Here is a 23,424-nt window from a genome sequence, read left to right as displayed (position 1 = left end):
TCTCCCGGGGGCCTTGGTCCCCTCTACCCTTTGCATGCATCACTAGCACAGTACCCGGGCACCGAATGTGGCTCAAACCCCCGTTAATGGGATCGCCAGCCTGTGGTGGAAGAGGAGGGGCTGCCCCCGCATAAGCCGTGAGGGGCTGGCTGCAGGCATGCCCTGGAGCCCTGCAGCACCTTCCCCAGGCCACCCTGGCAAGGCAGCCCCACACAGGGGTGCCCAGCACTTCTGCAGCGGCGCAGATGGGGCTGTTTTCAAGCACAGCCTGGGCTTGGATGCAGTGTTCGGGAACACGAGACATTCTTAGCGACTCGGACCTGCTCACCTGCCTCCTGGGTTGCAGGCTGTTGCTTCCCCTGGGCTTGTGCTGTGTTGCCAGCTCCCCTCTCCAGCCCTTCTCTCATCAGTAGCGAAGGGCTGGCAGGGATCTCCACTCCCACCTGCCAAGGAAATCCTAGAAGACAAAGCCAAGTCCTATTCCAGGGCCCTGCATGCCAGCAGGCCCTGTCTCACCCTTCTGCTTCCTCAGCAGATATCTAAATACATTTAAAACAAGAAACAAAGCAAGAAGAATCAGTGTGAAGTACCAAAAACCTTTATTTTGTTTTCCCCCAAACCATAACAACATTTGACATTATAGTGATTTTCCTCATATATTTGTTATTTCTCTACGTTAGGAACCAGATACAGAAAATACAAACACGATCTGTTGAATCAAAGACGGCACAGCATTCCGTTAGAAAAAGAAACCAAAAAACTAGAGGAGCAAGATAAAAATGGTGAAAAATAGTCATTCCCTCCAGCCCAAACTTTCCAGAATCATCATCAAAATAGAGCAGTGGAAGTAGCTTCTCTTTCTAAACGCACTTCTGCTTTAAGAAAAAAGTTAGATTTATCTTTAGATTTCAAAGTAAAAAAATGTTAAACTATCTTTCAAGCAATTTTGGAAGTTTGCATAGACCCATTCCCTTTCCAAAAATATCAGCGATCTCTCTATATCCAATATAAATCAAGTGCGCGCCTCATCGGAAGATCACCAAGCTCAATTAACTTCCAAGAAAATAAAACACGATCTCCCCTTCCCCTCCCTCCCCCCACAAAAATACAGGCTCTACCGTTATTCCTTGTGTTTGAGGTGTTATGAGGCTTAGCCACACCCCTCGCTCAAAGCTTCATCCAAATTCCTTTCCATTTCCCAGGTTTCATCCAAATTCCTTTCCATTTCCCAGGTTTCATCCAAATTCCTTTCCATTTCCCAGGTTTCCACGTGGCGATGCAACGTGGAGCTGTGGAGGGCATCAAGTTTGGATGGCGTGGGTGGGCTGACGGACGACGCAGCTCTCAGAAGGGAAGCAGGGGGGAATTTTGCGCTCATCACGCCCCCCCCCCCCCGACCCCTAAAGCAAGGAAGTGGCTTTTCAAGGACAAACACGTGCACCAGGCAGTGTTTGTAGGAACTTGCCCCTGGGGACCAGCCTTGTCCACAGGGCTCAGTCACCAGAGCAAGAACTCATTCAGCTAGAGACTAGGTGGGGTGGCAGGGGATGGGGATGGAGGGGCAGGGGGTGAATTTGCAGCTCCCGGGTAAGGCAGCGAGGAGGGGAGCAGGGGGGCCCCTCGCCAGGAGGGGTGTTTAACCTAGGTGCTCTAGCGTACCTGGAGTGAGGTTTTCCCAGAGGTTCACAACAGCGTGTGCAGAGTCCAGCTGCACAGCCACCAGTTTAAAAAGAAACAGCAACGACAAAATAAATAAAAAGTCAACCCCTCCTATTAAGATGAGAATGAAATACGCATTCTTCAGGTCTCGGTCTGGTTCAGAACCCTCTAAAAACTGAAGCAAACATTTAAAAGGGCTTATTCACTTTCTGCAGGGGGCAAAGTGATGTGGAAATGGCAGGGGGGGAAGATCACATGCCTGCTGCCCATCACACCGTGGGCCAGGACAGCATGAAGGCCCCCATTTAAAGTGCCGACCACACAAAAGATGACAGTGGAGGAGGAACATCCTTCTCCCCCTTTTTCCATCACAATTTCCAATTGAAATCCATCTCTTTCACCAAGTCAAACTAAGCCTATTCTTTTGGACATTCACTCAGTTTATACTGTTTTAAAAAAAAAAAAAGTTAGTAAAAAAAAGTACACTGAATCTCCCAACTCTTTGCAATGGGCTTCCACCAACTAAAGGTCCAGAAACTGGGAAAGCAGAGTCCACATGTTTCACCCAGCCCCCAGACTGGAGCAGAGAGCCAGCTCTGCTCTCCAGGGTCAGCCAGGCACGAGCAGCCCTGCTCACCAGCATCACAGACCCAGGGGATGCGAAGTCTTGCCAATAAGGTCCTTTCACTTGTTTAAGCCACCTCTGAATCCCCTGAGAAGGGAAATAATGTGGGGAAGAATGTCCCCCCGCTCAGGCCCCAGGAATAAAATATCAATGAAACAATAATGCAGTCCAAAAAACACCAGCCTGCTGGGTTTATAAAAAAAAAATTCAATAAACTTCACGACAAAGAAAAACAAAAACCCAAAGGAAACTAGCCAGCGGTTTGGGTCTGGAAACTGATTCACTTCTTAAATGCTCAAAATCTGACAAGGAACAGACGGCAGCAATGCCACAAGGAAAAAAGTGCTCATGAGACGCAGCTTCCCAAGGGATGGCAGCGAGTCTGTGGGACAAGTGATCCCACTTCCATCACCACTGCCTCGTATGCCCACCACTGGCCAGGGACCACTGGGCATCGCTCGTGATGGACATGCAGCAGGAGCTCTACATGGGATCCAGAAACAGGAACAGACTGCTGCGTCCTCCCTCTGGGTCTGCTCTGGGTGCTCCAGCCCTGGCTGTGCTGCACTAGGCTGAATAACTAGGGCTGCTTTCTTATTCAAAACGAGGGGTAAAAGAGCTAGAAAGCTACATAAAGACCAGGATCTGTGGAGTCAACAGCGACATGGAGACAAGGAAGAGATATCCTAAGACACACAGTTATCAGAAACACAAGCAATGATGTGCCAAGCCTCTGGAAGAGAAGCCAGAGACATGCCCAGGTTGGCCACAGCTACGTGGTGGAGCAGGTTATACCTCTGCCAGCCTGGGAGGATGAGACCAGCTTTCTGAAAAGCTCAACTGCTGCTCCTCTTGCTTCGTTGGGAAGAGACTCCTCCCTCTGTCCCACTGTGGGTTTCATGACATGCTGAGCTGCCAGCACCTTGGAGCAGCCGACTCTTGCCAACGGGAGCCCAGAAGAAAGCCCTGGGTTCCCAAGTGCTCTGACAGTGACTGCCATTGTTTTTCATGGGAATAGAAGCAGAGCAGCAGCAGTGAGCTGGGTTTTGGCCTCCTTCCTGGCTTATGTTTGCTCCTTTCAAGTCCTGGTTGGACCCGATTTCCCGAGGGGCTTCACTGGCCTCTGGGGGGGCTGCAGATGCTCTGTGCTGGGGAGCAGCCTGACCCTCAGCTCTGCACAGCCAGGGCAGGAACACCCACCACCGTCTAAGCCTGCTTCTGCCCTCGCCCTGACCTGAACAGAGGGTAAGGCCAGGCCTGGCTTTCTGGCAGAGCCCCAGGGAGAGAGAAAAGCAAGCAGTTCTCCCCTTCCTGCAGACACGCAGCATCCCAGGAACTGGGCAGGATGCTCACCAGCCTGCTAGCAAGTGCCAAACCTACCCAGACTGAATGAGGAAGAGATCACCACTGAAAAACACCAGCAAGTGTGAAAGAGCTTTTGTTCTAGACAGACTTAAAAGATCCAACACTTTTCCCCTACATTAAACCAAACCAAGGTGGCGTTGTCTGTACCCTCTTCTTACTCTAATCCAAATTTAATTCCCTTTGAAGGGCAAGGGTGAAAAAGATCCATACCCTATATGTGGTCGGTCCAAATACAGAAAGAAACCTCTGAAAGAGACAAACTGTCAAAACAGAGTAAGCAGCAGTATAGCTTTGCCACACTGCCTAGCACCCTCCCCATGCAGCCACCCTTAGCTAGTAGGGTGGAGAGAAAAAAAAAATATCAAGGCCCTTTCATTCCTTGTTTCTCATTCTGCCAAATTCCCTTTTCCAGTAGCTCATCTGCATGCATTCTAGCCACAGAGACCACAATTAATCTTTCCCCCCCACCCCCTTTAAAAAAAAGGCTTTACAATAACTAAGAATTTGAAGAACAACGCGATCAGTTACAAGTCTTTCTTGGCTGAATGGGACAAGTGTGTGCCTGTGTGCGTGCGTGCACACGTGTGTCAGAGCAGGGCATGCTCCCAGCCAGGCCCGGGAGCGTGCCACTGCTCCAAGCGCATGGCCGCCGAGTGCCATCACAGTACACCAGTGAAAGAGGAAAGGGCACTACACAGAAATAGCTTATCGGCTGAGAGCTCTGTACAGGAAGGGCTGCAAGCACAGCCTGCTGACGGCCCACGGCTGGAGTCTGCCTAGATCCTCACTTGCAGTTCAGCTGCCAGGAGAATCTGTAAGTGGGAGCTGAAAGGGACTGACATCTCTGCCACACACTGCAAGGAAAAGAAGGAGCTAAAGTGTCAAACAACTGCAGAAACCAAACCCAAAGAAGAGCAATTGAAAGATCAACCAGAAAACAGTTTGAAGCCTTGTCAGAAGAGTTCGCTTGCCACGAAGCAAGTAAGAACTGCTGCTGTGGCTAACGCAGCAGGTAACACCCATTCTACCTTTGAAGGCAGAGACAGTGGCTTCTCCCCAGCCCCAGAAGAAACCAGCTCAGGCATAGATCCCTGCTGACAGGGCAAGAAAGGCCAACCAACACAGATTCCCTTACTGGCCCAGGCCAAGAGAAGCAATTGTTAATCACTACCACAACAGAGAGACCACTGCAGTCAACTGCATCCTGCTCTGGCCCAGGGGAGGACTATCAGATAACCAGATTCTTTTCACAGTCCAAGAAGGGCAGTTCCCTTCCTGCACCAAAAAAAAAAAAAAAAAAAAAAAAAAGAGAGGCTTTGTATTCCAAGCTTCAACAGTGACTATTTGCTGAATCAGTCCAGCAAACAGGGACTATGCTCCTGAAACAGCAAGTAGAAGCCTCCTCCAGGTAAAATCTGGAACCTCTTAAAGTGCTCCTGCTAATGCTAATAGATGAACACTGCCCTTCCATGCCCAGCAGTGGAAAGGTGTAATGCAGTTAGTGGTATAACAAGCATTAGCATTTAACCATTTATCAACTCCCATCTGGATTGCGGTAGTTTTCTGAAATGCACTTTTGGGAAATATTTCCTATGAGAAGGGGATGTTTGGGGATTTGAGTGTAGGAAAGTGAAGCGTACACCATAGCATACCTCGTTCAATAAAACCATTGCCTTGGAAGGTAATGCTCCCTTGCAGAGTCAGTGGAATAAAGCATCCTGCAAGTGACTGTTTCACTAACAAGCAGCTCTCTGTTTGGTTAGAATATTTTCCCCATTCCCCCAGTGGTTTGATGAGTTCACAGTGGTATAACCCGATGTTTTGGGGAGACAGAAGCTGATAAGTCCTCTGCTGCAAGTGAATGGGTGGAGCGAGGGATGCAGATGAGCAACATCCTCTAGGACTAAGGATAAGCCCAACAGACACCTTGCGTCTGATCAGAAACAGGGGGAAGGCAGGCACTGGAAGAACTGGGAAGTGGAGAAGGGTAATGCCAACGCAGGGAAAGTGCATGATCTGGAGTGGTCTTGGAGTAGTTCTGCAGTGCAAATGTATGGGGAGGGGCATGGAGAAATCCCTTCTGGAATGCTGCATGAAGAGAGGTAAAGGTTGGCATCCATGTGGCAGCGGACTGGGTAGGGGGCCTGCTTCCAGCAGCTCTACCCTGTTCTTCACATTTAGTGGGTTTCAATCACCACTGGCTCGTAAACTCCAGATGAGACCCTGGAGAGGCAGAGGGGAAGATAATGAGAAAGCCAGGTTATTTTCCTCAGTCACTTAGAGCAAGCAAGTTCTCACTCGGAGCTCTCCACTCACGAACACTGCCCTCTAACCCCACACAAAATAGTGAAAATAACGAGTCAGTCTGGCGAGAAATCAACACTCATAATACAAAACAGACAGCTACGTGGCAAACTAACACTAGAGGACTTGAAAGAGCTGCATGTAACACATGATTCCTTCTGAACGACAGAGGAAAGCAGGGAGTATCCTGCACAAAGAGCCACTGTTCCTGGCTTTGCTGTGCTCCCAGTTTTGTCACCAACTTGACACATCTTTGCAGTACCATTATTGCTTTTTTGTTTTTAACTTCCAAAGGTGGTATGAAGGCTCAAATGCGACTAGCCAAGACACTGTATTAAGAGCTATCGTGGCAAGAAAAAGTTTTATTGGTTCAGAAGTCTTTTGCGAGAGAACAAGCCCTGGACAATAACGGAGGAGGCAGGGCAAAGGGACAGTAGCCGGGCTGCTGCAGTTCTGCCGCAGGCCAGCGGGAGGCAAAGCTCCCTGCCTTTGGTGGGGCGCAGGAGCAAACGGGAAACAACCTCTACCATTTTGTCCTTTTACTCCTTACTTCTGATTCCTGGATTCAGAGGGATTACATTATCCCTCTAAGCTCCTGCTGAGAACTGCATTCCTACCCCAGTGCCGCTGTAGCCTGTCACCAAAGGGATCCCAGGGGTGTCAGTACTGGAATAAAGACACCATGTAGCACAGTGATGTTTAGAAATCTCTCCTGCTGCAAAAGGTGAAAGTTTCCCGAGTACAAAGAGCTAACTAATCTCTGTGGAGCTCCTCCATCTGCCAGACTTTCAGGAAGCCTACCTGTTTCCCAGCTGAATACCACTCAATGTAGTTGTTCCATCTCTGCTCACAAACAACCTCAGGTTACTGTCTGCAGACAGAAAAGGAAAACAGACATCAAACCCCAGAACTACCAACGGCTCCCAGGTGCTCCCCTCCCAGAAGCATTACACAACAGTCAGCACGGGAACAAGTGTATCTCTGTGAATGCATGTGCACACTTTCTGGTGTCCCTACAGTAATAGCGTCCTCCGGAATTCCTTCTATTGCTCTGAAGGGGACTCTCACCTACAAATCAACCAAAGCATTAAGCTTTGGAAGAGTAAATGCAGAGAAATTCACTGATACTCCACCAGTAGCTGCTTTTAAGGCAATTCTATTGATGCAATTTCTTGGTCAGCTTAGACACATCTGAACAGATGAGAAGTGGGGACTCATGCTGCTTTTGTAGGCTCACTGGAGGAGAAAGTCAGCCTGTTCTGCTGGTGAGAAATGGCTATATTCAGTCTAGTTTTAACCCATGCTGAGTGAGGTGTAGATACCCATATGGTAAGAGTGTTGCTGTGTGCAATGATTTCAGGTGATTAATGGTAGAAGCAAGAGTAACAAGCTCAGATCAAGTTCAAAACTTATCAGAAAACCTCAACTAGATGAAAAAGACTGATGTATAAGCTAAACTGGAAAATGAAAACCAATACATTGATATTATTAGTTTTGTCTTAACAGATGCTGTGACTGCAATGGAGAAACCCCCTTTTTAGGCTCTCATACAGACCTGATCACCACCACACTATGACCCATCTTTCTTCCCATCTTTTTGCAGAGGCATGCTGCTTCCCCTCCAGTTGTGCTCTCCTTTAATAAATACCCTTGAGCTGAGCTGACCCCAGATGAAGGCCACTTGAGCAGTACAGACAGCTGATGTAACTCATTTCCACTGCACTGAAGAGTAAATACTTTTCCCCCCTCTCATCCCGTATGTCTGAGCTACTGTTCAACCTCTGCTGTACTCTGTAGAACAGCAGCAAGCACTATGTCCTAATGGATGTGCAGCTCTCAAAATCACATGGTTTGTTTATCTACCACAGAAACACCTAGCAAGCACTGAAAGCAAATTTCTGTCAAAAGGGGAAGTGAGTCCATGGCAGATCAAATCTTGACTGTAAAAGCCTGGCAGCCTTGCTAAAGGAACAGCTAAGACATCCACTTTGAGACTCCTCCTCTCACCTTCAGTATTGCTGACATCTGTGAAGTCCTGACTCTGCATTATTTTCTCCACTATATCATCAGCATCGATCCTGGTGTCATCCACTCGGGTTGGGTGACTCTCCACTGAATCCTTTTTCCTCCTGGGGAGAGAAAATAAAGGGAAAACTTACTCAGCTTTTCAAGACCCAGACTTTCATATACTGCTTTTCATGTCCTGCTTCTCTTGGCAATAGTCTCCTCCTCAGCAGCTACAATCCAATCTACCGCTGCATGAGAACAAAGGAGTGGATTCTGTCTCGCCTTCCCAGAGAAGGGGCTTTGCTCTACAGTTCTTACCGGGAGGGTCTGTCCAGTAGAAGGGCTGGTCTTGGGGGGCGGGGTGGTTTCTCTACTTTGTGATCCCGCTCTCCCTCAGGACACTCCACAGTCATGCTCAGCCCTCCGGATGCACTGCTGCTGGTGGAGGTATTCCGGCGATGGGTCAAGTCGGACATACTAGAAGAATGTGAGTGCTCTGTGCTGTAACCTGCAAACACCGACTGATTACAAACCAGATTTTCTCCCCTTCCTGGCAACACAGTTAACAGGCAGGACAGCTTCAGACTAGCATTTCTGCTCCCATATACAGAGGTTTAGACATATATCTGCGAGCTCATCAGCAGACTAAACAGGAGACTGATATTACAGAGGAGGGAGAGAGACATGGCTACATATCACTCTCACAAGAGCTCATTGCAGGAAAGTAAAAGGATGAGGCCAGTGCCAGCAGAGCTGTGTGGATCAATGGTTACCAGAGATCTTGGACTGCTGGCTGGCGTAGCTGGAGTTCCGCGAGTGCCCTGAGTGGAAGACTTCCTCTGGGCTGGACAGGTTCTGATCTGGTTCTTCTGGGACACCTGCCAAAGAACAACAGGGCACTCACACTGTAACCAAGCAAAAACATTTCCTGCTGATCATCTTGGACTGAAGGCTGATCATGGGACACTAGATTAAGGAAAGGGCAAGTCTGTTGGCAGAACCCTGCTGTATAGGCTAGCCCAGAGGTTAGAAGCAGCGGGAGAGTAGGAAAGACAATAATGAGCTTCTCTGTCAAGTTTATCACTAATTCTAGCATCCAGCACCTGAATTTACAAGCATCTCTGGGGGCTTGAAGGATCTAGAAGGACAAGTAGCGTCTGAAGCTATCCATAGTTAAAAGCATTAAGACCAAGGAAGCATCAAATGGCCACTGGCAGTAAAGTACTACAACCTCCATTTGAGTGCTTCTCCTGTTACTACCTTTCCCTTTCTATTACTTGTGAGAGCGCTCATGACACTTAAATCATATCTGAATTTGATACATCTGCTCCTTTGCTATCACCCCTGCTTGTCCCTCTTGCAGGAAGCTTATTCAAAAGTGCACAAGTGTAATGCATTAGCCAGCTTTTTAAGAAGAGCACTTGTACAGTGTGCTAAGTCACTGAGGTGATGAGACTAGAGTGCTATTTTGGTGCAGTGTGTCTGCCTGCACATTTGGAATGTGCTGGGAAGGAAAAAGAAGCTATGGGAAAATGCAGTACCCTTGAAAATGGGCTCATACAGAAGCCAAAGAACTCTGCATCAGCAGCTGGAACAAGGCCATCAGACCTCAAACCAACCTCTAAAACCTTCAGAGGAACTTTTCTAGAAGATAAGTGAGCAACAGAAGAGCTGAGTGGAGAACACTGTTAAGTGTCATTGAACACAATGGAAAGCAGGGATGAGTGCAAAGCATGAATTATTAAATCCCCAGCAAAAAGAACAAATTGCTTTATCTCCACTACCAGAAATATGCATGTGGCGAAGATTCATCCTTCCTCTCGTCAGTTACACTTAATAGATGGTTTTGTTTTTCTCAAGTTTTCTTAATGAGCAGAGGGGTGAGGATGGGTGCCAGAAAACATGAAAAATTAAGAGTGTATGTGCTTGCAACTGCAGGGAAAAACAAGAGTGTCCAGGCACAGCCAAGCATTGCATGGCTCCAGGACAGGCATTCATACCCGAGCTGAGAATGGCAGTTCTTGGCTTAGTCTGACGCAGAGAGCCAATTGTGGCTGAACTGCTGCTGCTGCTGCTTGAGGTTCCCTCGCCCTTACAGGTCAGCTGCAGGGTAGAGTCCTGTCCCGGTATGGTGATGGATTTGGCAGTGGAAGGAGGCCTGTAATCAGAAGTGAAGAAGGTTACAAATTGCCAGGCAAGGACCAGGAATCACCCCACTGCTTTGGCAATTTCCACTCTGCTCTGTCAAGAGGATTCCCCTGCCTGCCCCTACCCTTTGTGGCAGGGGGAAGCTGGCAGCCCCCTAAGACTAGCAGCACAGCGTGATGCTGGATTTTGTTTTCCTACATGCAAGACTCGGTTCTTCCCTACCTCGTACTGCACTTGGACTGCACTACAAGAAAAAGCAAGCTTCTGAGGTAAATTAAGGCAAAAAGGGACCATTCAATCTTTTATACAGGACAACAGGCTCAGAGCCTGCACTATCCTCCAGAAGACCATCCGGAGCTATTCTTTTCCCCCAACACGTGTCTGGTAGCCAGCTGGCTTCACAAACAGGAACCAGTTTGCTGTTGTCCAGCTTTCAGTTCCAGCACCCTTTCGTCACACCTTTCTGACTCAGGTCAAAAAGAAAACTTTTATCCCAGCAACACTATCTCCCTATGAGAGTACTTCTACAATGATCAAATAACCTTTCCGTTTTTTTAACTGACAATTAAACTCCTTTTCAGTGAGACTAAAGTGTTTTTCCAGCTGTCAAAATTATTTTTCTGGTTATTCTGCGTGCTCTCAACATCCCTTTGTAAATGCTGACTGCAGGGCAGAGCTGCAAGTGCCTAGAGCCCCCTCCCTTCCTCCAGAAGTGTTTTTGGGTGGAAGCCATGGCATGTGCAGCATGGCAAAGTGAATATTCCTGTTGAAGCCTTAACCTCCCTGTAGCCTGAAGTCTGAACTGGAACTAATGGATCATATTATGCTTTTTAAGTGAGGAGGGAGAAAGAAAAACTTATTTGTCTCATTTAGAGCTCTGAGGGAAGACGCTACATGAGAGGACCTGTGCAGTGTTTTGGGAGAAAGAATAAAGGACTGAGAATATTTTACATGGGCAGCCAAAGAGCTATAAAGGTTTCAGGAAACCCACAGCATGCCTTTGCCTGGAAAAAATCCCTCCCTAATCACGTTATCAGTGATTTATATGCACAGGGGTACTTCGGGGACTTCACTTCACAGGTTAATAAGGCCTTTACAGCTTTAATCGAGCAAACTGTTCCTGCAGCAGCTGTTGGAGCAGCCTGTGGGTCTGCCCGCTCAGGCTGCTCAGCCCCACTCTATGACACCTGGGAGCAGAAGGTTCATCTGAGAGCTGCAGAAAGTCAGTGCAGGGAAGTGATGTCCCAGCACAGTTTAATTCCCGCCTAACCTTCTAATGAGCACCATTTATCAGAAGTTCCACTGATCAAGGACTATTCTACATGTAAAACTTCCATTTTTAGACATTTGCAAATCATCAACATATAAGAAGTAAATGGGAATGACTGCAAAAATCATCTAAGAAAATTAGGAGGTCTGACTTTCAGACTGACCCTAGTTACATTAAATGGATATTTATATCCAATTCTGTTATGATTTTCAGGTTCCCTAACAGTGGGACTTGCCTCCATAGTGAAAGAGCAATGGTATTTTTTTTCAGACATATTATTGCCAGACATTCTAGTACCCTAGATTTAAAACATCTGTAACTGTTAAAAAGTTATGGTTTGAGATATCCAAAACTTCTTTATTACACTTCCTTCTCAAGCAGAACTATTTCAGCATCTGATAACACTGCATTTAGGGTTTGAAAGTCTCAGAAAACACTGTAGCACTATGAAAAGCCACTCACAAAAGAAACCTACCAAAACCTGTGCAGCATTTTATAACAAGAAAGCAGGCTAATTTATACATTTCAAGCTAGCTCCTAAAATTAGACCTTTTAGCCAAGAGTATCACTGTACAAGAGAGCCTCAAGGCAAAGCTTTCTTCTCTCATACTGTTGGAAGTCAACACAAAATACTTCTATCAGCGCATAGCAGTGCTGCTGTGTACAGTCACACACCTTACAGCACCCTACGGCAGGCTGGCTTGGACTGCAGAGTCTTGCAATGCTATACTGCAGCATGAAGGCAGATGTTGCTAGTATATTTGTTAGGATTCCCTAACAATTCTTTAAGCAATAGAACTGCTTCATAGCTTATCTGTACTTATTTCCTATCACAATGCATTAAAAAAAAAAAAAAAAAAGGCACTACGTCACTGCAATTTCTTTGCTAAGTAATACAAAGTGTGAACCTAGGTCCCTGTAGAAAAAAAAAAAAAAGGGAGAAATAAAATGTTTCAGCCTTGCAGTATTTTTGTTGCTGTTTCAATTCAAGATCGTTATCCTGTGTGGTACGTGCTGAAGTGTGTCCATTTTCAAGACTGTTTTCTTCACTGACCTTTCCCTTCTTGGAGGTCAGTGAAACCAACGCCAGAGCTATGAGAAACACTACCCTTCACATAAAGCATGAAGTTTGTCATCAACACCCATTCCTTTCCAAAACTTAACTGACACTAGCAGAAAATACCGTGCGCACCCAATAATCAAGCTGGGAAAACCAGAGCAGAGAACAAACCAATTAACAGCACTGGCTGGCTATGCTGTTCTGGCTGGTTCAAAGATCCAGACCACCAGTTTCAAGCTTTCCCCTGTACTTCCCAATATCGAGGGCATCTTTTCCCCCTCCCCAACAATTTCAGTCTCCAGCAGAGAACTGCGAAAGAATCAGGTGTCCTGGTCTCCCCAGAACAGGGACAAGTGCCCAAAAACTCACGTTTTGAAGCAGGGATCCCCCGAGAGCAGGGACATTCCAATTGTGACCTGGAGAGGGGGGAACAAGGCACATCATTAGCCACACTGCAGCGAGCTCCTCGCTTCACAACAGCCAGGAGGTCAAGGGCTAGGTGTAAAGATTAGCAAGACCTAGTTCCTTTCCAAAGGAAATCAGCTTCAGGGATTTAGCAAGGTATTTCCCTCCCTGCCCCAAATCACTGGCATCGGTACCTAACTCCCAGCTGCAGTGGCTCAGCAGAACATCAGCCTGGCCACCCTGACAACACACTTAGAACTTTCTTCTCCTCCTCCTGTTCATAGTTTCTTTGATGACAAAGAATGCTATCGAGGGTCATTGCTTGGCCAAATGGATGCCAAGATATCAAAGGGCAACTCTGATAATGGAAAGCTTCCCAAGTCAGGCTAGCAGCATAAAAGCAAAATCCTGTCTCTGTACATAACAGGACCTTATCTCAGGCCTGGCACTGCACTTTGGCTGTGATCTTTCTGAATTCAACAGCAGATTTCTACTGTGGCAGCGCTAGTTGCCGTACCTTTAGGATGGAGTTGTCCTGTCGGGTGTTCTTAGTATCATAACCTTCCAGCAAGCAGCAACGGACAGTGGATCCGGAGCCTGCAAATTCTGCCAGATTTAGATCAGCAAAGCCCAACTGTAGCCAAGAAAACAATGGAGGGGAAGGGGAGAGAACAAAAATTACTCAGCAAAGGGATACATGGTGTCACACAGACCAAAGGAAGAGAGCGCATCTGTGATCAAGGGCAGAAACAGGAGCCAGTACAGGGTCTTGTGGTGTGAAGACCCCCTACTCTCAAGGACAGGCAGGGTCACATTCCTAATCCCAAGCCAGGTGGACACTCTGAGGCTGCCAGGAAGCCAGACCCACACGGAGGAAGGATGTACAGTAGTGGTGCTGGCCAGGACAGCGTTAACCAGCCCATAGCCGTTGCATAACCAAGGGCATGGAAGGCACTAGGTCAACGATGTGGAAAAAACAGAATCGCACATACACAAACATAATAAGGCACTCTTTGTATCAGGCCATCCCAGAATGCAGTGGAGCATGTGAACCGGGAGGTGAAAGGATATTGTTACAGAGGAAAATGACACTGTCCTGAAAAACAAAACTGAGACTCTCAGCACAGCATGCTGGAAGTTCAGAGCCATGCAGCAGTGCATGTGCCTCACCGGCACTGATGCAGCTGCTGGGCTGGGGAACTCCTGGAGCAGTTTCCTCAACACCGTTAAGATTTAACTAGCAAGTGGTATGTTTGACAGGCAGAAGGGAAAAGAAATATTTGAAGAGATTTAGTTGTGAGCTCCCTAAACCTTCTGTAACAAAGGGCTAGCAAATAGGGAAGGTGACAGAAAGTTGAAGATTACAGGCAAATTCAAAGCTGGTACTGATGCCTCTAGAGTAAAGACAAACACAATGAAGAGTACTTTTGTTTTTCTGCTCTAATTCCTGGTGTATTAATACAATGTTTCAAAGAGAAAGTTACAGCTTCTTTTGTGCAGAGCTTTAGCACAGCAGTCAGTCACGTCTCATCTAATCTGATCAGGAAGAGATGCTGCACCCCATATTTGGCTAAACCATCCAAGCGTGGAAAGTTTGTGTCACTTCAACACAGAGCTCAGGAGAACAGGGAGAGAAGGTGGAGAAGCAGCAGCTCAGACCTAGCTGTTACTCTGTGCACTACAGTACACTTACTCCTCTGCCCCGGTGATGACAGCCGGATGATACAACTGAACAGGGAGCCCCAAACAGTAGCACCATCCTCAGGAAATGCGGTCCTCTGTCAACTGTAGAAGCTGATGGGGAGTCACAGCACAAACCACAGTCACTGCTGCTTGAATCCCAGCTCCCACTGTTCCAAATCAAAACTCTAAACCACAGTCTGCACAAGATACATGATTCAGGGGAGACAGCAGCAAGATTAGCCTATCTGCTTCCTCCATTCCATTCTCTAAGGGGAACAAGAGCTGATGGCAAGGGAAAGCAAAAGTGTGGGATACAGCAGGAACCTTTCTTCAGCTAAAAAAGGAAGGAAAACACCCACCTAACTTTTCTCCTTCTTTCCTCCCTTCTTAAGAATTCTCTTATTGCAAGTGTTTCTCCAGCCCTTGCTGTAGATGTTCCTCTATCTCTTCTAGCCAAGGGCTATGCTGCTTGCTGAATATTCATATTCACCAATAAGGAAAAAAAACCCAGTAAATTTTTATCTCTCAGAGATAAACAGGACAGGAGAAAGCCACAGAGGGAGCTACAATCCATCACTGTGACAAAACAGGAGAACAGAGGAGACATGGCATGACCACACCAGCAGAACAACGTGGCACAGGAGTGGCCCAGACCCAGATCCCTCCTCCTCCACCACAGCACTAACTTCTCCGAGGAGATCGACAGAGGACAGAGTGTGGGAGAACCCTCCCGTGACCCACATGGCATGCTGAGGTCAGAAGCTCTTCGCAGGAAGCAGACTCCCAGTATATAGAGGAAGGATCCCTTAACAAAAGGATGTTTTCAGATATAACCTTTCAGAATAGTTTCCTCAGTTTTCCAGCCAGCTGATGGTGTTTCTTCCAGCTCAGAGAGTTTCCGCTTTATCAGTCCTTCCTGTTGGCTTCCACTCTATAACCCCTGACACTGAAGTGACATTAACGTCAAACCAAAAGGTGCGCAAGTCAATGGAAACTCTGTCTGAGCACAAACAGCTCCATCATTCTCGCTCCCTGCTGATGGGGGACCAGGTAAAGAAGGCATTCCCAAGCTGCATTTTCTTCTACATCTGTTGCTATGATTGGAGAAGTTTTCAGCTGAATGAATACAGCTTAAAAAGGTGAGGACTCATTCTATAGAATGGGAAAATAGTTGCGTAGACATATACCACAGATTTCTGCTAGAAACATTAGGAATCTCAAGTCAGTCAGTTCTGCCACGAGGACCTGCCTGGAACAAGCCTGGTCCACAGGGCAAGACTGCAAGGCTTAATCAGCCTGTCTGGTGTGACATCCCTCGTTCCTGAGCTGCCGAAATGCTCAGGTCATCTTCTGCTGAATTCTAGAATGTGTCTGTCTTCTTTACAGGAAACCAAGTAAGGTATCAGCCCAAGAGATGACAGGTACTTGAGATTTGGTCTCCAGTTCTGGGCTGGAGCAACTAGGTCTCTTTCAAAATGCCATTAAATGCAACTGGAGACTGAGTAAGAAGGAAGTAGGTTAGAACATGGCCTGTATAAGAACCCAAGTTAACTCCACCATGGAGATGTACCCTCAGGCTTATTTTAATTCTGCATTTCCAAATACTGTGGGAAGCTTGAGGATGGACACTGCAGGAAGAACAAGCTGATGTATTTACTTTGTGTCAGAGACATGTCTCTTCCTCCAGCTATGCTGCTCTCCCTGGACAGGCAGCTCTGCAGAATGGAGGAATAACCTCCCCCCTCAGTGTGAATTTAGTGAAAGAGAAACTGATGGCCCCAGAGACCATGTCCTAATTAGCAACAAAAAAGGAACAGCACAGGCAGCAACAACTACTCTCTATCCCACAGCACAGCAGTACATAGGAGTGAGTGCAGCTCACCCTTCAAAGCCAGTTGCCTCCATGGTCTCAGGAAGGATATTGATTAGAAGAAGTTCTTAGATGGTTGTGCGTGACGTGAACATCTGTTTATTAGAAACTAGCAGCAGTGACTCATTTTCAAACAAACATGGTTTTGGGCTCTGCGCAAGCTCAACTTCTAAGCCAACATTGTCTCTTAATCCAGCACAAGGAGAAGGGGGTGGCCCATTGTCTCTCTCACAGCACAGGCAAGAAAACAGGAGGGAACAAACCAAAACTAACATCCCTGCTGATCCCTTCGGGTTGTGCCTCAGTACCTCCTGTGCTTTGGAAGGCAGTGATTTCTGTGGTAGGTTTCTGCCTGTACTCATGAGGCAGCGAGGTGCCTACCCCAGCCACAGCTGGCTGCTGTGTTCTGGAAGAACAGATCTGGAGTCTGTGTTTCTTTATTAGCAAGACACTGCCAGAAGCCAGAGTTCACATCTGACTCAGAACTTCCCCAAAGTTTGAGGACATGCAGATCATCTTCCCAACCCCCTTTCTCAAATCCACATCCAATGCAATCTGGATCCTGTCCCAGCAAGTCCATTTTTTTCAGGAAATCACTTAACTCAGGTTTAAAGTAATAACTAATGACCATCTCTCCAGATTGCTTCATACAGCAGCCACTGGTTTCTAATGGTTGTAAAGCACTAACAGAAGACAAGACCATCATCACTCTGCCACATTTGCCCTTTCTGTGCTCTTACCTTTGAGTAGGTTTTTCCGCCTTTCAGCTCCTATAAAGGGAGACAAAACAAACAGGAAAAGCTGCTATTATACATGCTGGGGAAACCGGGGGAGAATCATTACTCAGTCCTGGAATTTGCTCTCAGGATTTCACAAACCTCTGTCTCCCAAGGATTACCACCACCCTGGTTGCTCCCACCCTCCATCAAGCACCCTTGATGGAGAGAGAGGCTCCATTCAAGTCACATTCTGACCCAATCAATCTTTCTTTCCCATCACTGTCCATGCAATTCTTCTTGCTGCCAAAAAGCAACCAGTAACCAACACCAGTACGGTGGTGGTACTACTACCTGACAGAAGCAGAAGCTAGATGCTCACCTTACGGACAGATACTCGGCAAATGCAGGGGTCCAGGAGTCCTGTGGCTGGGTTGGCACTCATTTTACACACAAAGGTGAATTTCTTTTTCCAGCGGACACAGTTTTCCTGAACTTCCTCTCTATGAGAATGTAAAAATAAAATATATATTAAAAAATACATTGTCAAATAAAGGTACAAAGCCAAATCAATCCTGACTATTAAGTATCTTTTGTATTGACTGGCAACTTGGGCTGTAAATATCCTCTACAATACAGCTTGGTCCACAAACCTGAAACTGCACCACACAAAGGGGTTATGCTAGCATCAAGCTTGTCACTAGTCAATACAGGTAAAATCCAACTAGGTTACAGGGAAGACTAATCACGTCATCAACAGAATTTGCCTTTAAAATTCTCACAAGTCTCTGACATTTCCTGCTTAGCCGGTTTAGCTCATTCATCGTCCGGCCTGGACAGAGCGAACTTCCATAACTGAACTGGGCTGAAGGTTCTCAAGCTTATCTTCCTACTACAAGGCGCCTGTTTTGTACAGCCTCTGTGCTTTGTGTTCTGGACGGCTTGTCCTTCCCAGGCAGTTATCCTGCCACTTATGCTGGGACTAAGCCAGTGAGGATGGCCAGCTCAAAAGAGGACAAAAGTGCATGTGGAATTGCTCCTGAGTGCACACAGACAGGACCACACCATGCAAATGCTGTGCTTCCAACCACATGGGGGTTTCAGACCACGAAGCAGTCTCAGCCAGGGAGGAGGTGGCTTTGCTCGCATAGCTTCTGAGCGGCCTACCCTGATCTCCAGGGCGAGTGGAGAAGCACATGGCTCCAGCGCAGCCTGAGCCTGCAGGAGGAAGAGAAGTGGCCTTCCTGAGCACAGGAATTGCTTTGGGTATAGCTTTGGTTTCTGCAGAGCCCTCAGGGGAAGCTGGATTGCACCCTTCAAAGGAGGCCGGTTCAAAGGCACCTGGAAAAGGTGTGTGGGTCCTTCCATGGGCTGTGGTTCCCCGCTGAGCCTGTGCAGGACCTGATCCGTTTATGGCTCAGAGCTTGGGCCTCAGCCAATTAAGTTCTCAAAGTAATGAGGCCGGGGGGAGGGAAGGGAAGGCACTTTTGACAGCTGTGAGCTAGCAAGTTTGCATCTTGCTCTTATCTCTTCTCTTAGCACAGGACAAAGGGGCAAGGGCACCTAATAAAATGTTTGCTCTACAGGGAAAGGGAGGTTTCCCACCATCTGACCCAGGCACCACGCAGGCCAAAGAGATCGGTGGCAAAGGGGACAAAGATCAGTCTTGGTACTGCCTCAACTTTCCTCTTAGGAAGAGCCCTGCTGCAGCCTTGAGGTGAGCCCAACAGGACAGACAGCAGGGACTGGATCTTGACCCAAGGGGTCCCCACTAGTCCTCAGCTATTGTATGGGACCCAAATGGGCTGGCCAAGGCAACCGGAGAACAGAAGAGGAGTAGCTGACAAATAACTGAAACCTGTAACCCCCTGTAATGCAAATAAGGGCTGATCATCCCTGTTTAAAACATGGGAAAGCAGAAGGCAGTAATTCCTTCAAGGCAGTGAACTTAAACTCCTTCCAGATAGAACGAAGGCTAGCTATTGAAATCATTGAAAAGTGAGACATTGAAGTGCCGAAAATACCTTTGAATCTGGGATTAATTCAATATGAGATCTGGTTCTCATCGCTCCACATTGCTCACCCCAGCTCCTTCAGACAGGAGAAGAAACACTCCCAGAGGGATTAAAAAGGCTTTGCCTATAATAAAATATTCACTGAGCCAGCCAAATTAGGCAAGTTAAATTTCAGATGTGAGGTGCCTTAAACCCGACTTAATAGTAGGTATCTCAAATGACCTAAAGGAAGGAAAACTCAGGTACAGATGTAATTCAACAGAATAGGAAAACACTTGCGAACACATGTGCTTCAGAAACACAAGGAAAGTGCATGGGATGCAGAAAACACCAGATATTTTAGCAGCACTAGTTATTTTTAAAAAGGAACTGCTGTTTTCTAGAGAGCAAGGCTAATGCTAATTCTGCTAACACCACCAGAGCTTCAAGCTGAATCCTGGAAGGCAGCTAGAAGTGAACGATCTTCAAATCAGACAGGTTCAACAGCACATTGCTGCAAACCTTCTTCACAAACTCTGCTCAGAGCTCTAATTCCTGTCACAAGTGAATATTTAAGTGACTAAGCTCCAGCTCCTGAACGCCCATCGCATGTGCCTGGCTCCCCACAGCTGCTTCATCAGTAGGACTGACAAGAACTGCCCTTGCATGCGAGTTTCCTTACTCATGAGTTCTCACTTTATCACAATGCGGCTATGATTAAGCATCTGCTGCATGCTGCTAAGTCCAATGAAGGCTAATTACTTCAAAACATGGCAAAAAGTACTGATTGGTAATAAAGAGCTCCTTCATAGCTAATTTGCTGTTAGCATAAGCTCTGCTAACAGACATTCTGCTTCTTATTAAGGATGTATGTTGGCTTTCCAAAACTGCTGTAGATACCATACGGTGCAAGGGATTAGGAAAAGGATTTGGGGGGGTTAAGTTACACACAGTACCACAAACATGAACCCAAGCTGCAGGTGCATACGTCGCTTGGGGCTTTTTATGTCTTTGGGATACTCTACACAGGGTGGAAAGGAGTTTACAAGATAAAATGCAGAGCTGCTTACCAGTCACAAGTTTCACAATCATTCAAAGACTTTCAACTTTCTTTTTTTAAGAGTGGCTTTTAATGGTGGGGGCTGGGGCTGTATCATTAGACAAGCAAGTGACAGCACTATTGTTTCAAACTAAACTGAAAAATTAGTTCCACATTTCCAAAAGATGGTATGTGGGGAAGTGATGGGCTTTGTCTATCCACCTCCCATCAAGCTATCGTTAGGCTGGTAATTAGAGAACACTAAAATAGGGAAAAACAGCGGACTCAGATGAGGAGCAGTTTTGTATTTAGTCCTAGAATATCCTCTGATGTACAATTAGGAGCCATCACACAGAAACCAAGAACACACAAGAAGCATGGTGAGGGCTGCATTGAGAAGGCGTTTCCTTCCATCCTAATCACAAGGCACCTAAAAGCAAAGCAGAAACTAACAGCTTAAAATCAGAAGTGTCTAATTTTAAGTTTTACTCTGTATTTGGAGAGCCAGAAATAGATCAGACCAATGCCTGGTACTAGGGTACTAGGTGCCAATTCAACGGGTCTTCAGAAGCTTTATTTTAAAAAAGCTGTCTGTACCATTTTTTGCAAAAAGACTGACTCCCAGAAGGTTGAATCCCTGCCAAGCTAAGCTTTGCCCTCTTTTGACTCAAGACTTATTCAAAGCTGTGTAATTACTCTTCCAGACCTAAATATACTTCCTCAGAATAAACTGATGCAACCCTGTGACAGCTTTTGTGAAAACTGGAGATCCAGAAAGAGCCTCTCAGGGTCTTCCAACCCCGAAGCTGCTCATCTACCTCCAGCTCCTTGACCGGCCAGAAGGTACAGTTTACTGTATCCCCCAGCCACCATCCTACCCCCCTCAAGACAAGATTTACCAGAAGAGCAATTAGATGTTTCACCATAGCATAGTATGAATCCAAGTAATGAGAACGATGCACAGCAATGACCCACCCATTTACCTACTTTTACAGAAGTAGCAGTGTGTTTGGTGAAGCCACCAAGGCCTCTTTAGGTTCAGAGCTCACACAAGCCTTACTGCAGCTCGGGGGACACGCAGAGGAACACACAATGAACAGATTTTAGAGAAGAGATGTTTACCAACTGTGATTTTAGTGCCATGAACAGAGTAGCACTGTTGCAGGAAGCCATAAAGCTCACTATGAATACAAGTTAGCTAAAGCAAACACTTCTAGAAAAAGGCCACGTATACAACCCATGCTATCTTGGGCTACTGTGGGCCTCTCTCCCACATGAAAACCTAGCTAATGAAACACCAGAACAGAGATTAAGCATTCTATTTACAGACTCAAAGCTGAGTTGTGCCCAACTGGGTATCATGCTTCAAACACACAACCCACTGAAACAGTTTGGCCTTGCTGAAACATTTAGAAAAGCAGATGTTTCACTCCTTACTTTATGGCAGTAGCCACACATGAGACAGTTAAAAGTACGAAACATCATGAAAGGCCACAGGCTTACAGGACGGCAACAACAAAAAATAGCGCTTTAATGCCAAACATCACAGCAGAGTAATGTGTCTCACTGATATTTCATGCACGGGAGCAGATGTGGGAAAACCTCAGGCTAAATGAGACAGTATATAGATAAGCACTCACAAAGAGCTTCTTATTCAGATTTCCTCCTCCTCATCTACACAAAGGGGGAGGGCAAGCCTTCCCATTTCTGACGCTCAATCCACATGCCTACTGCCCCCCCCCCCCCCCTCCGAGCTGTGGATCTGTGTCAGACCCTTCAAGCAGAACTAATCCTCCTGCCCGCCCCATCGCAGCAGACAGTACTCTGCATCCTCTGTGCTGGTTCACCTCTGCAGGAAGCAGCATCTCGATCTGATAAGGCACAAAAAAGATAACACCATTTTAAAGAGGCCAGCAAGCTAACTCCCAGCTCAGATTCATCGAAGTGTGACGGATTGAAAAGCAGCCCTTCATGGGGCCCTGACACATGCCAGCGGTGGGTCTTTTGAGGAGGAAGGTAACACAACCACAGCAATGTGGGTATAATCCCCTCAGTCATGGAGGGGAATCAACTTATCTCAGCAGATTGTACCCGAAGGGCATTTTCTAACAGCATTTCTTTACACAGCTCTGCTTTCAGCTGCAGAGAACCCACCATTAAGACAGCCTCATCTATTCCCCAGCACTTCTGAAGGCTGAATTAGAGCAGGATCACTGACACTTTCTTAGCTTGGCAAAGTCTGGAGCAATCCTGCATTATGCTCCAGAGAAGACAGTTACTATTTTAACCAGGTTATCTAGTGCAAAGCTGTAGGAAAGAACTTTGGAGTAAGGGCAAGGTAGAGTCCCTGAAAAAGTCAGCTTTGAATGAGGTTTAAGATACCCAGGTCAGTAATCAGCATTCACAGCACACCAGAATTTATACCATCCTACTAACAGAGCAGGTCCTGCTACAGGCAGAGGGCCTAATCACTGCCTGTAAAGCACAGAAAATACAAAGGTGGATGAACACATATATATATAATAGAAAGTGAGCCTTCATTTAACCATTAGCTGGTTTAGATATATGATCCAGAACCTGCAGGCATTCTCAAATAATGAACTGAGGACAGGGCACTTCCCTGCAGCACATATATTAACAAAAACTGCAGCTCTGAGGCTTTGCAATTCAGATACCTGGCAAGGAAAGGGAGAGAAATAAACAGTGAACAAGATGCACCACTGGCAGACAGCACACCAAACAGCAGCGTGGGAATGTATCACATTAGTAAAAGCTTAGGGCTGCCATCTTTTGGCATCTTGTCAAGCTCATGCAGGCCAAACAGGTAGAAAGCAGAAGCAAACATGATGCAGCAATAGGTGCTGGGAAGCTCGGTGAAAATGCATCCCAAGAATGAGAGATGACACACCGTATGCCTCAGGGGAATCCATACAGGATCCTAAAAACCAGCTGGATACACAAAGCATGGAAATCCAAGGCAGTTTAACCTGGAGATGTACAAGTGCTTCATGGCAGGTTACTTGCACGGAGGGGTTTTGCCTTCCCTGAGCAGAACAGAAAGGGCTGCAAGTAGTTTTCAACAATAAAGTTACTCTGTTTTGACTGGGCTTACATCACTGACCAGAACAACTGCCAGCCCAAAGAGCTGGACATCTCCCCCACTGCAAACAACCCCGTATTCTCCAGCTGACAAGTGCTGGTTGTTGTGCAGTAGACATTAGCAGTTATGATGGAAAAATGGCTCAGAGACAGATGATGCAGACTGTGTTACTAAGAGAA

General features: G+C 46.7%; 1 protein-coding gene across 4 annotated transcripts in view; it reads right to left on the bottom strand.

Annotated features, from left to right (window-relative positions):
• Positions 1-582: 582 nt before the first annotated feature.
• The window catches only part of EEIG1 (estrogen-induced osteoclastogenesis regulator 1), a 38,678-nt gene continuing 15,836 nt past the window's right edge, over positions 583-23,424 (bottom strand). For all 4 annotated transcript variants that reach the window (XM_027809469.2, XM_027809468.2, XM_027809471.2 and 1 more), the window contains exons 3-12: positions 17,495-17,615; positions 17,137-17,166; positions 13,361-13,477; positions 12,808-12,854; positions 9,961-10,118; positions 8,734-8,838; positions 8,279-8,468; positions 7,961-8,082; positions 6,755-6,824; positions 583-5,872 (exon numbers count right to left, since the gene is read on the bottom strand). In XM_027809469.2, coding sequence (XP_027665270.1) covers positions 5,827-5,872; positions 6,755-6,824; positions 7,961-8,082; positions 8,279-8,468; positions 8,734-8,838; positions 9,961-10,118; positions 12,808-12,854; positions 13,361-13,477; positions 17,137-17,166; positions 17,495-17,615 — 1,006 coding nt within the window. In that variant the 3' untranslated portion in view covers positions 583-5,826. The remainder of the gene's footprint in view (positions 5,873-6,754; positions 6,825-7,960; positions 8,083-8,278; positions 8,469-8,733; positions 8,839-9,960; positions 10,119-12,807; positions 12,855-13,360; positions 13,478-17,136; positions 17,167-17,494; positions 17,616-23,424) is intronic.

The sequence above is a fragment of the Falco cherrug genome, chromosome 9, assembly GCF_023634085.1.
Source record: "Falco cherrug isolate bFalChe1 chromosome 9, bFalChe1.pri, whole genome shotgun sequence".
Classification (NCBI taxonomy): Eukaryota; Metazoa; Chordata; class Aves; order Falconiformes; family Falconidae; genus Falco; species Falco cherrug.
Note: the sequence above shows the minus strand (reverse complement) of the source record. Positions and strands in the feature narration are given on the sequence as shown.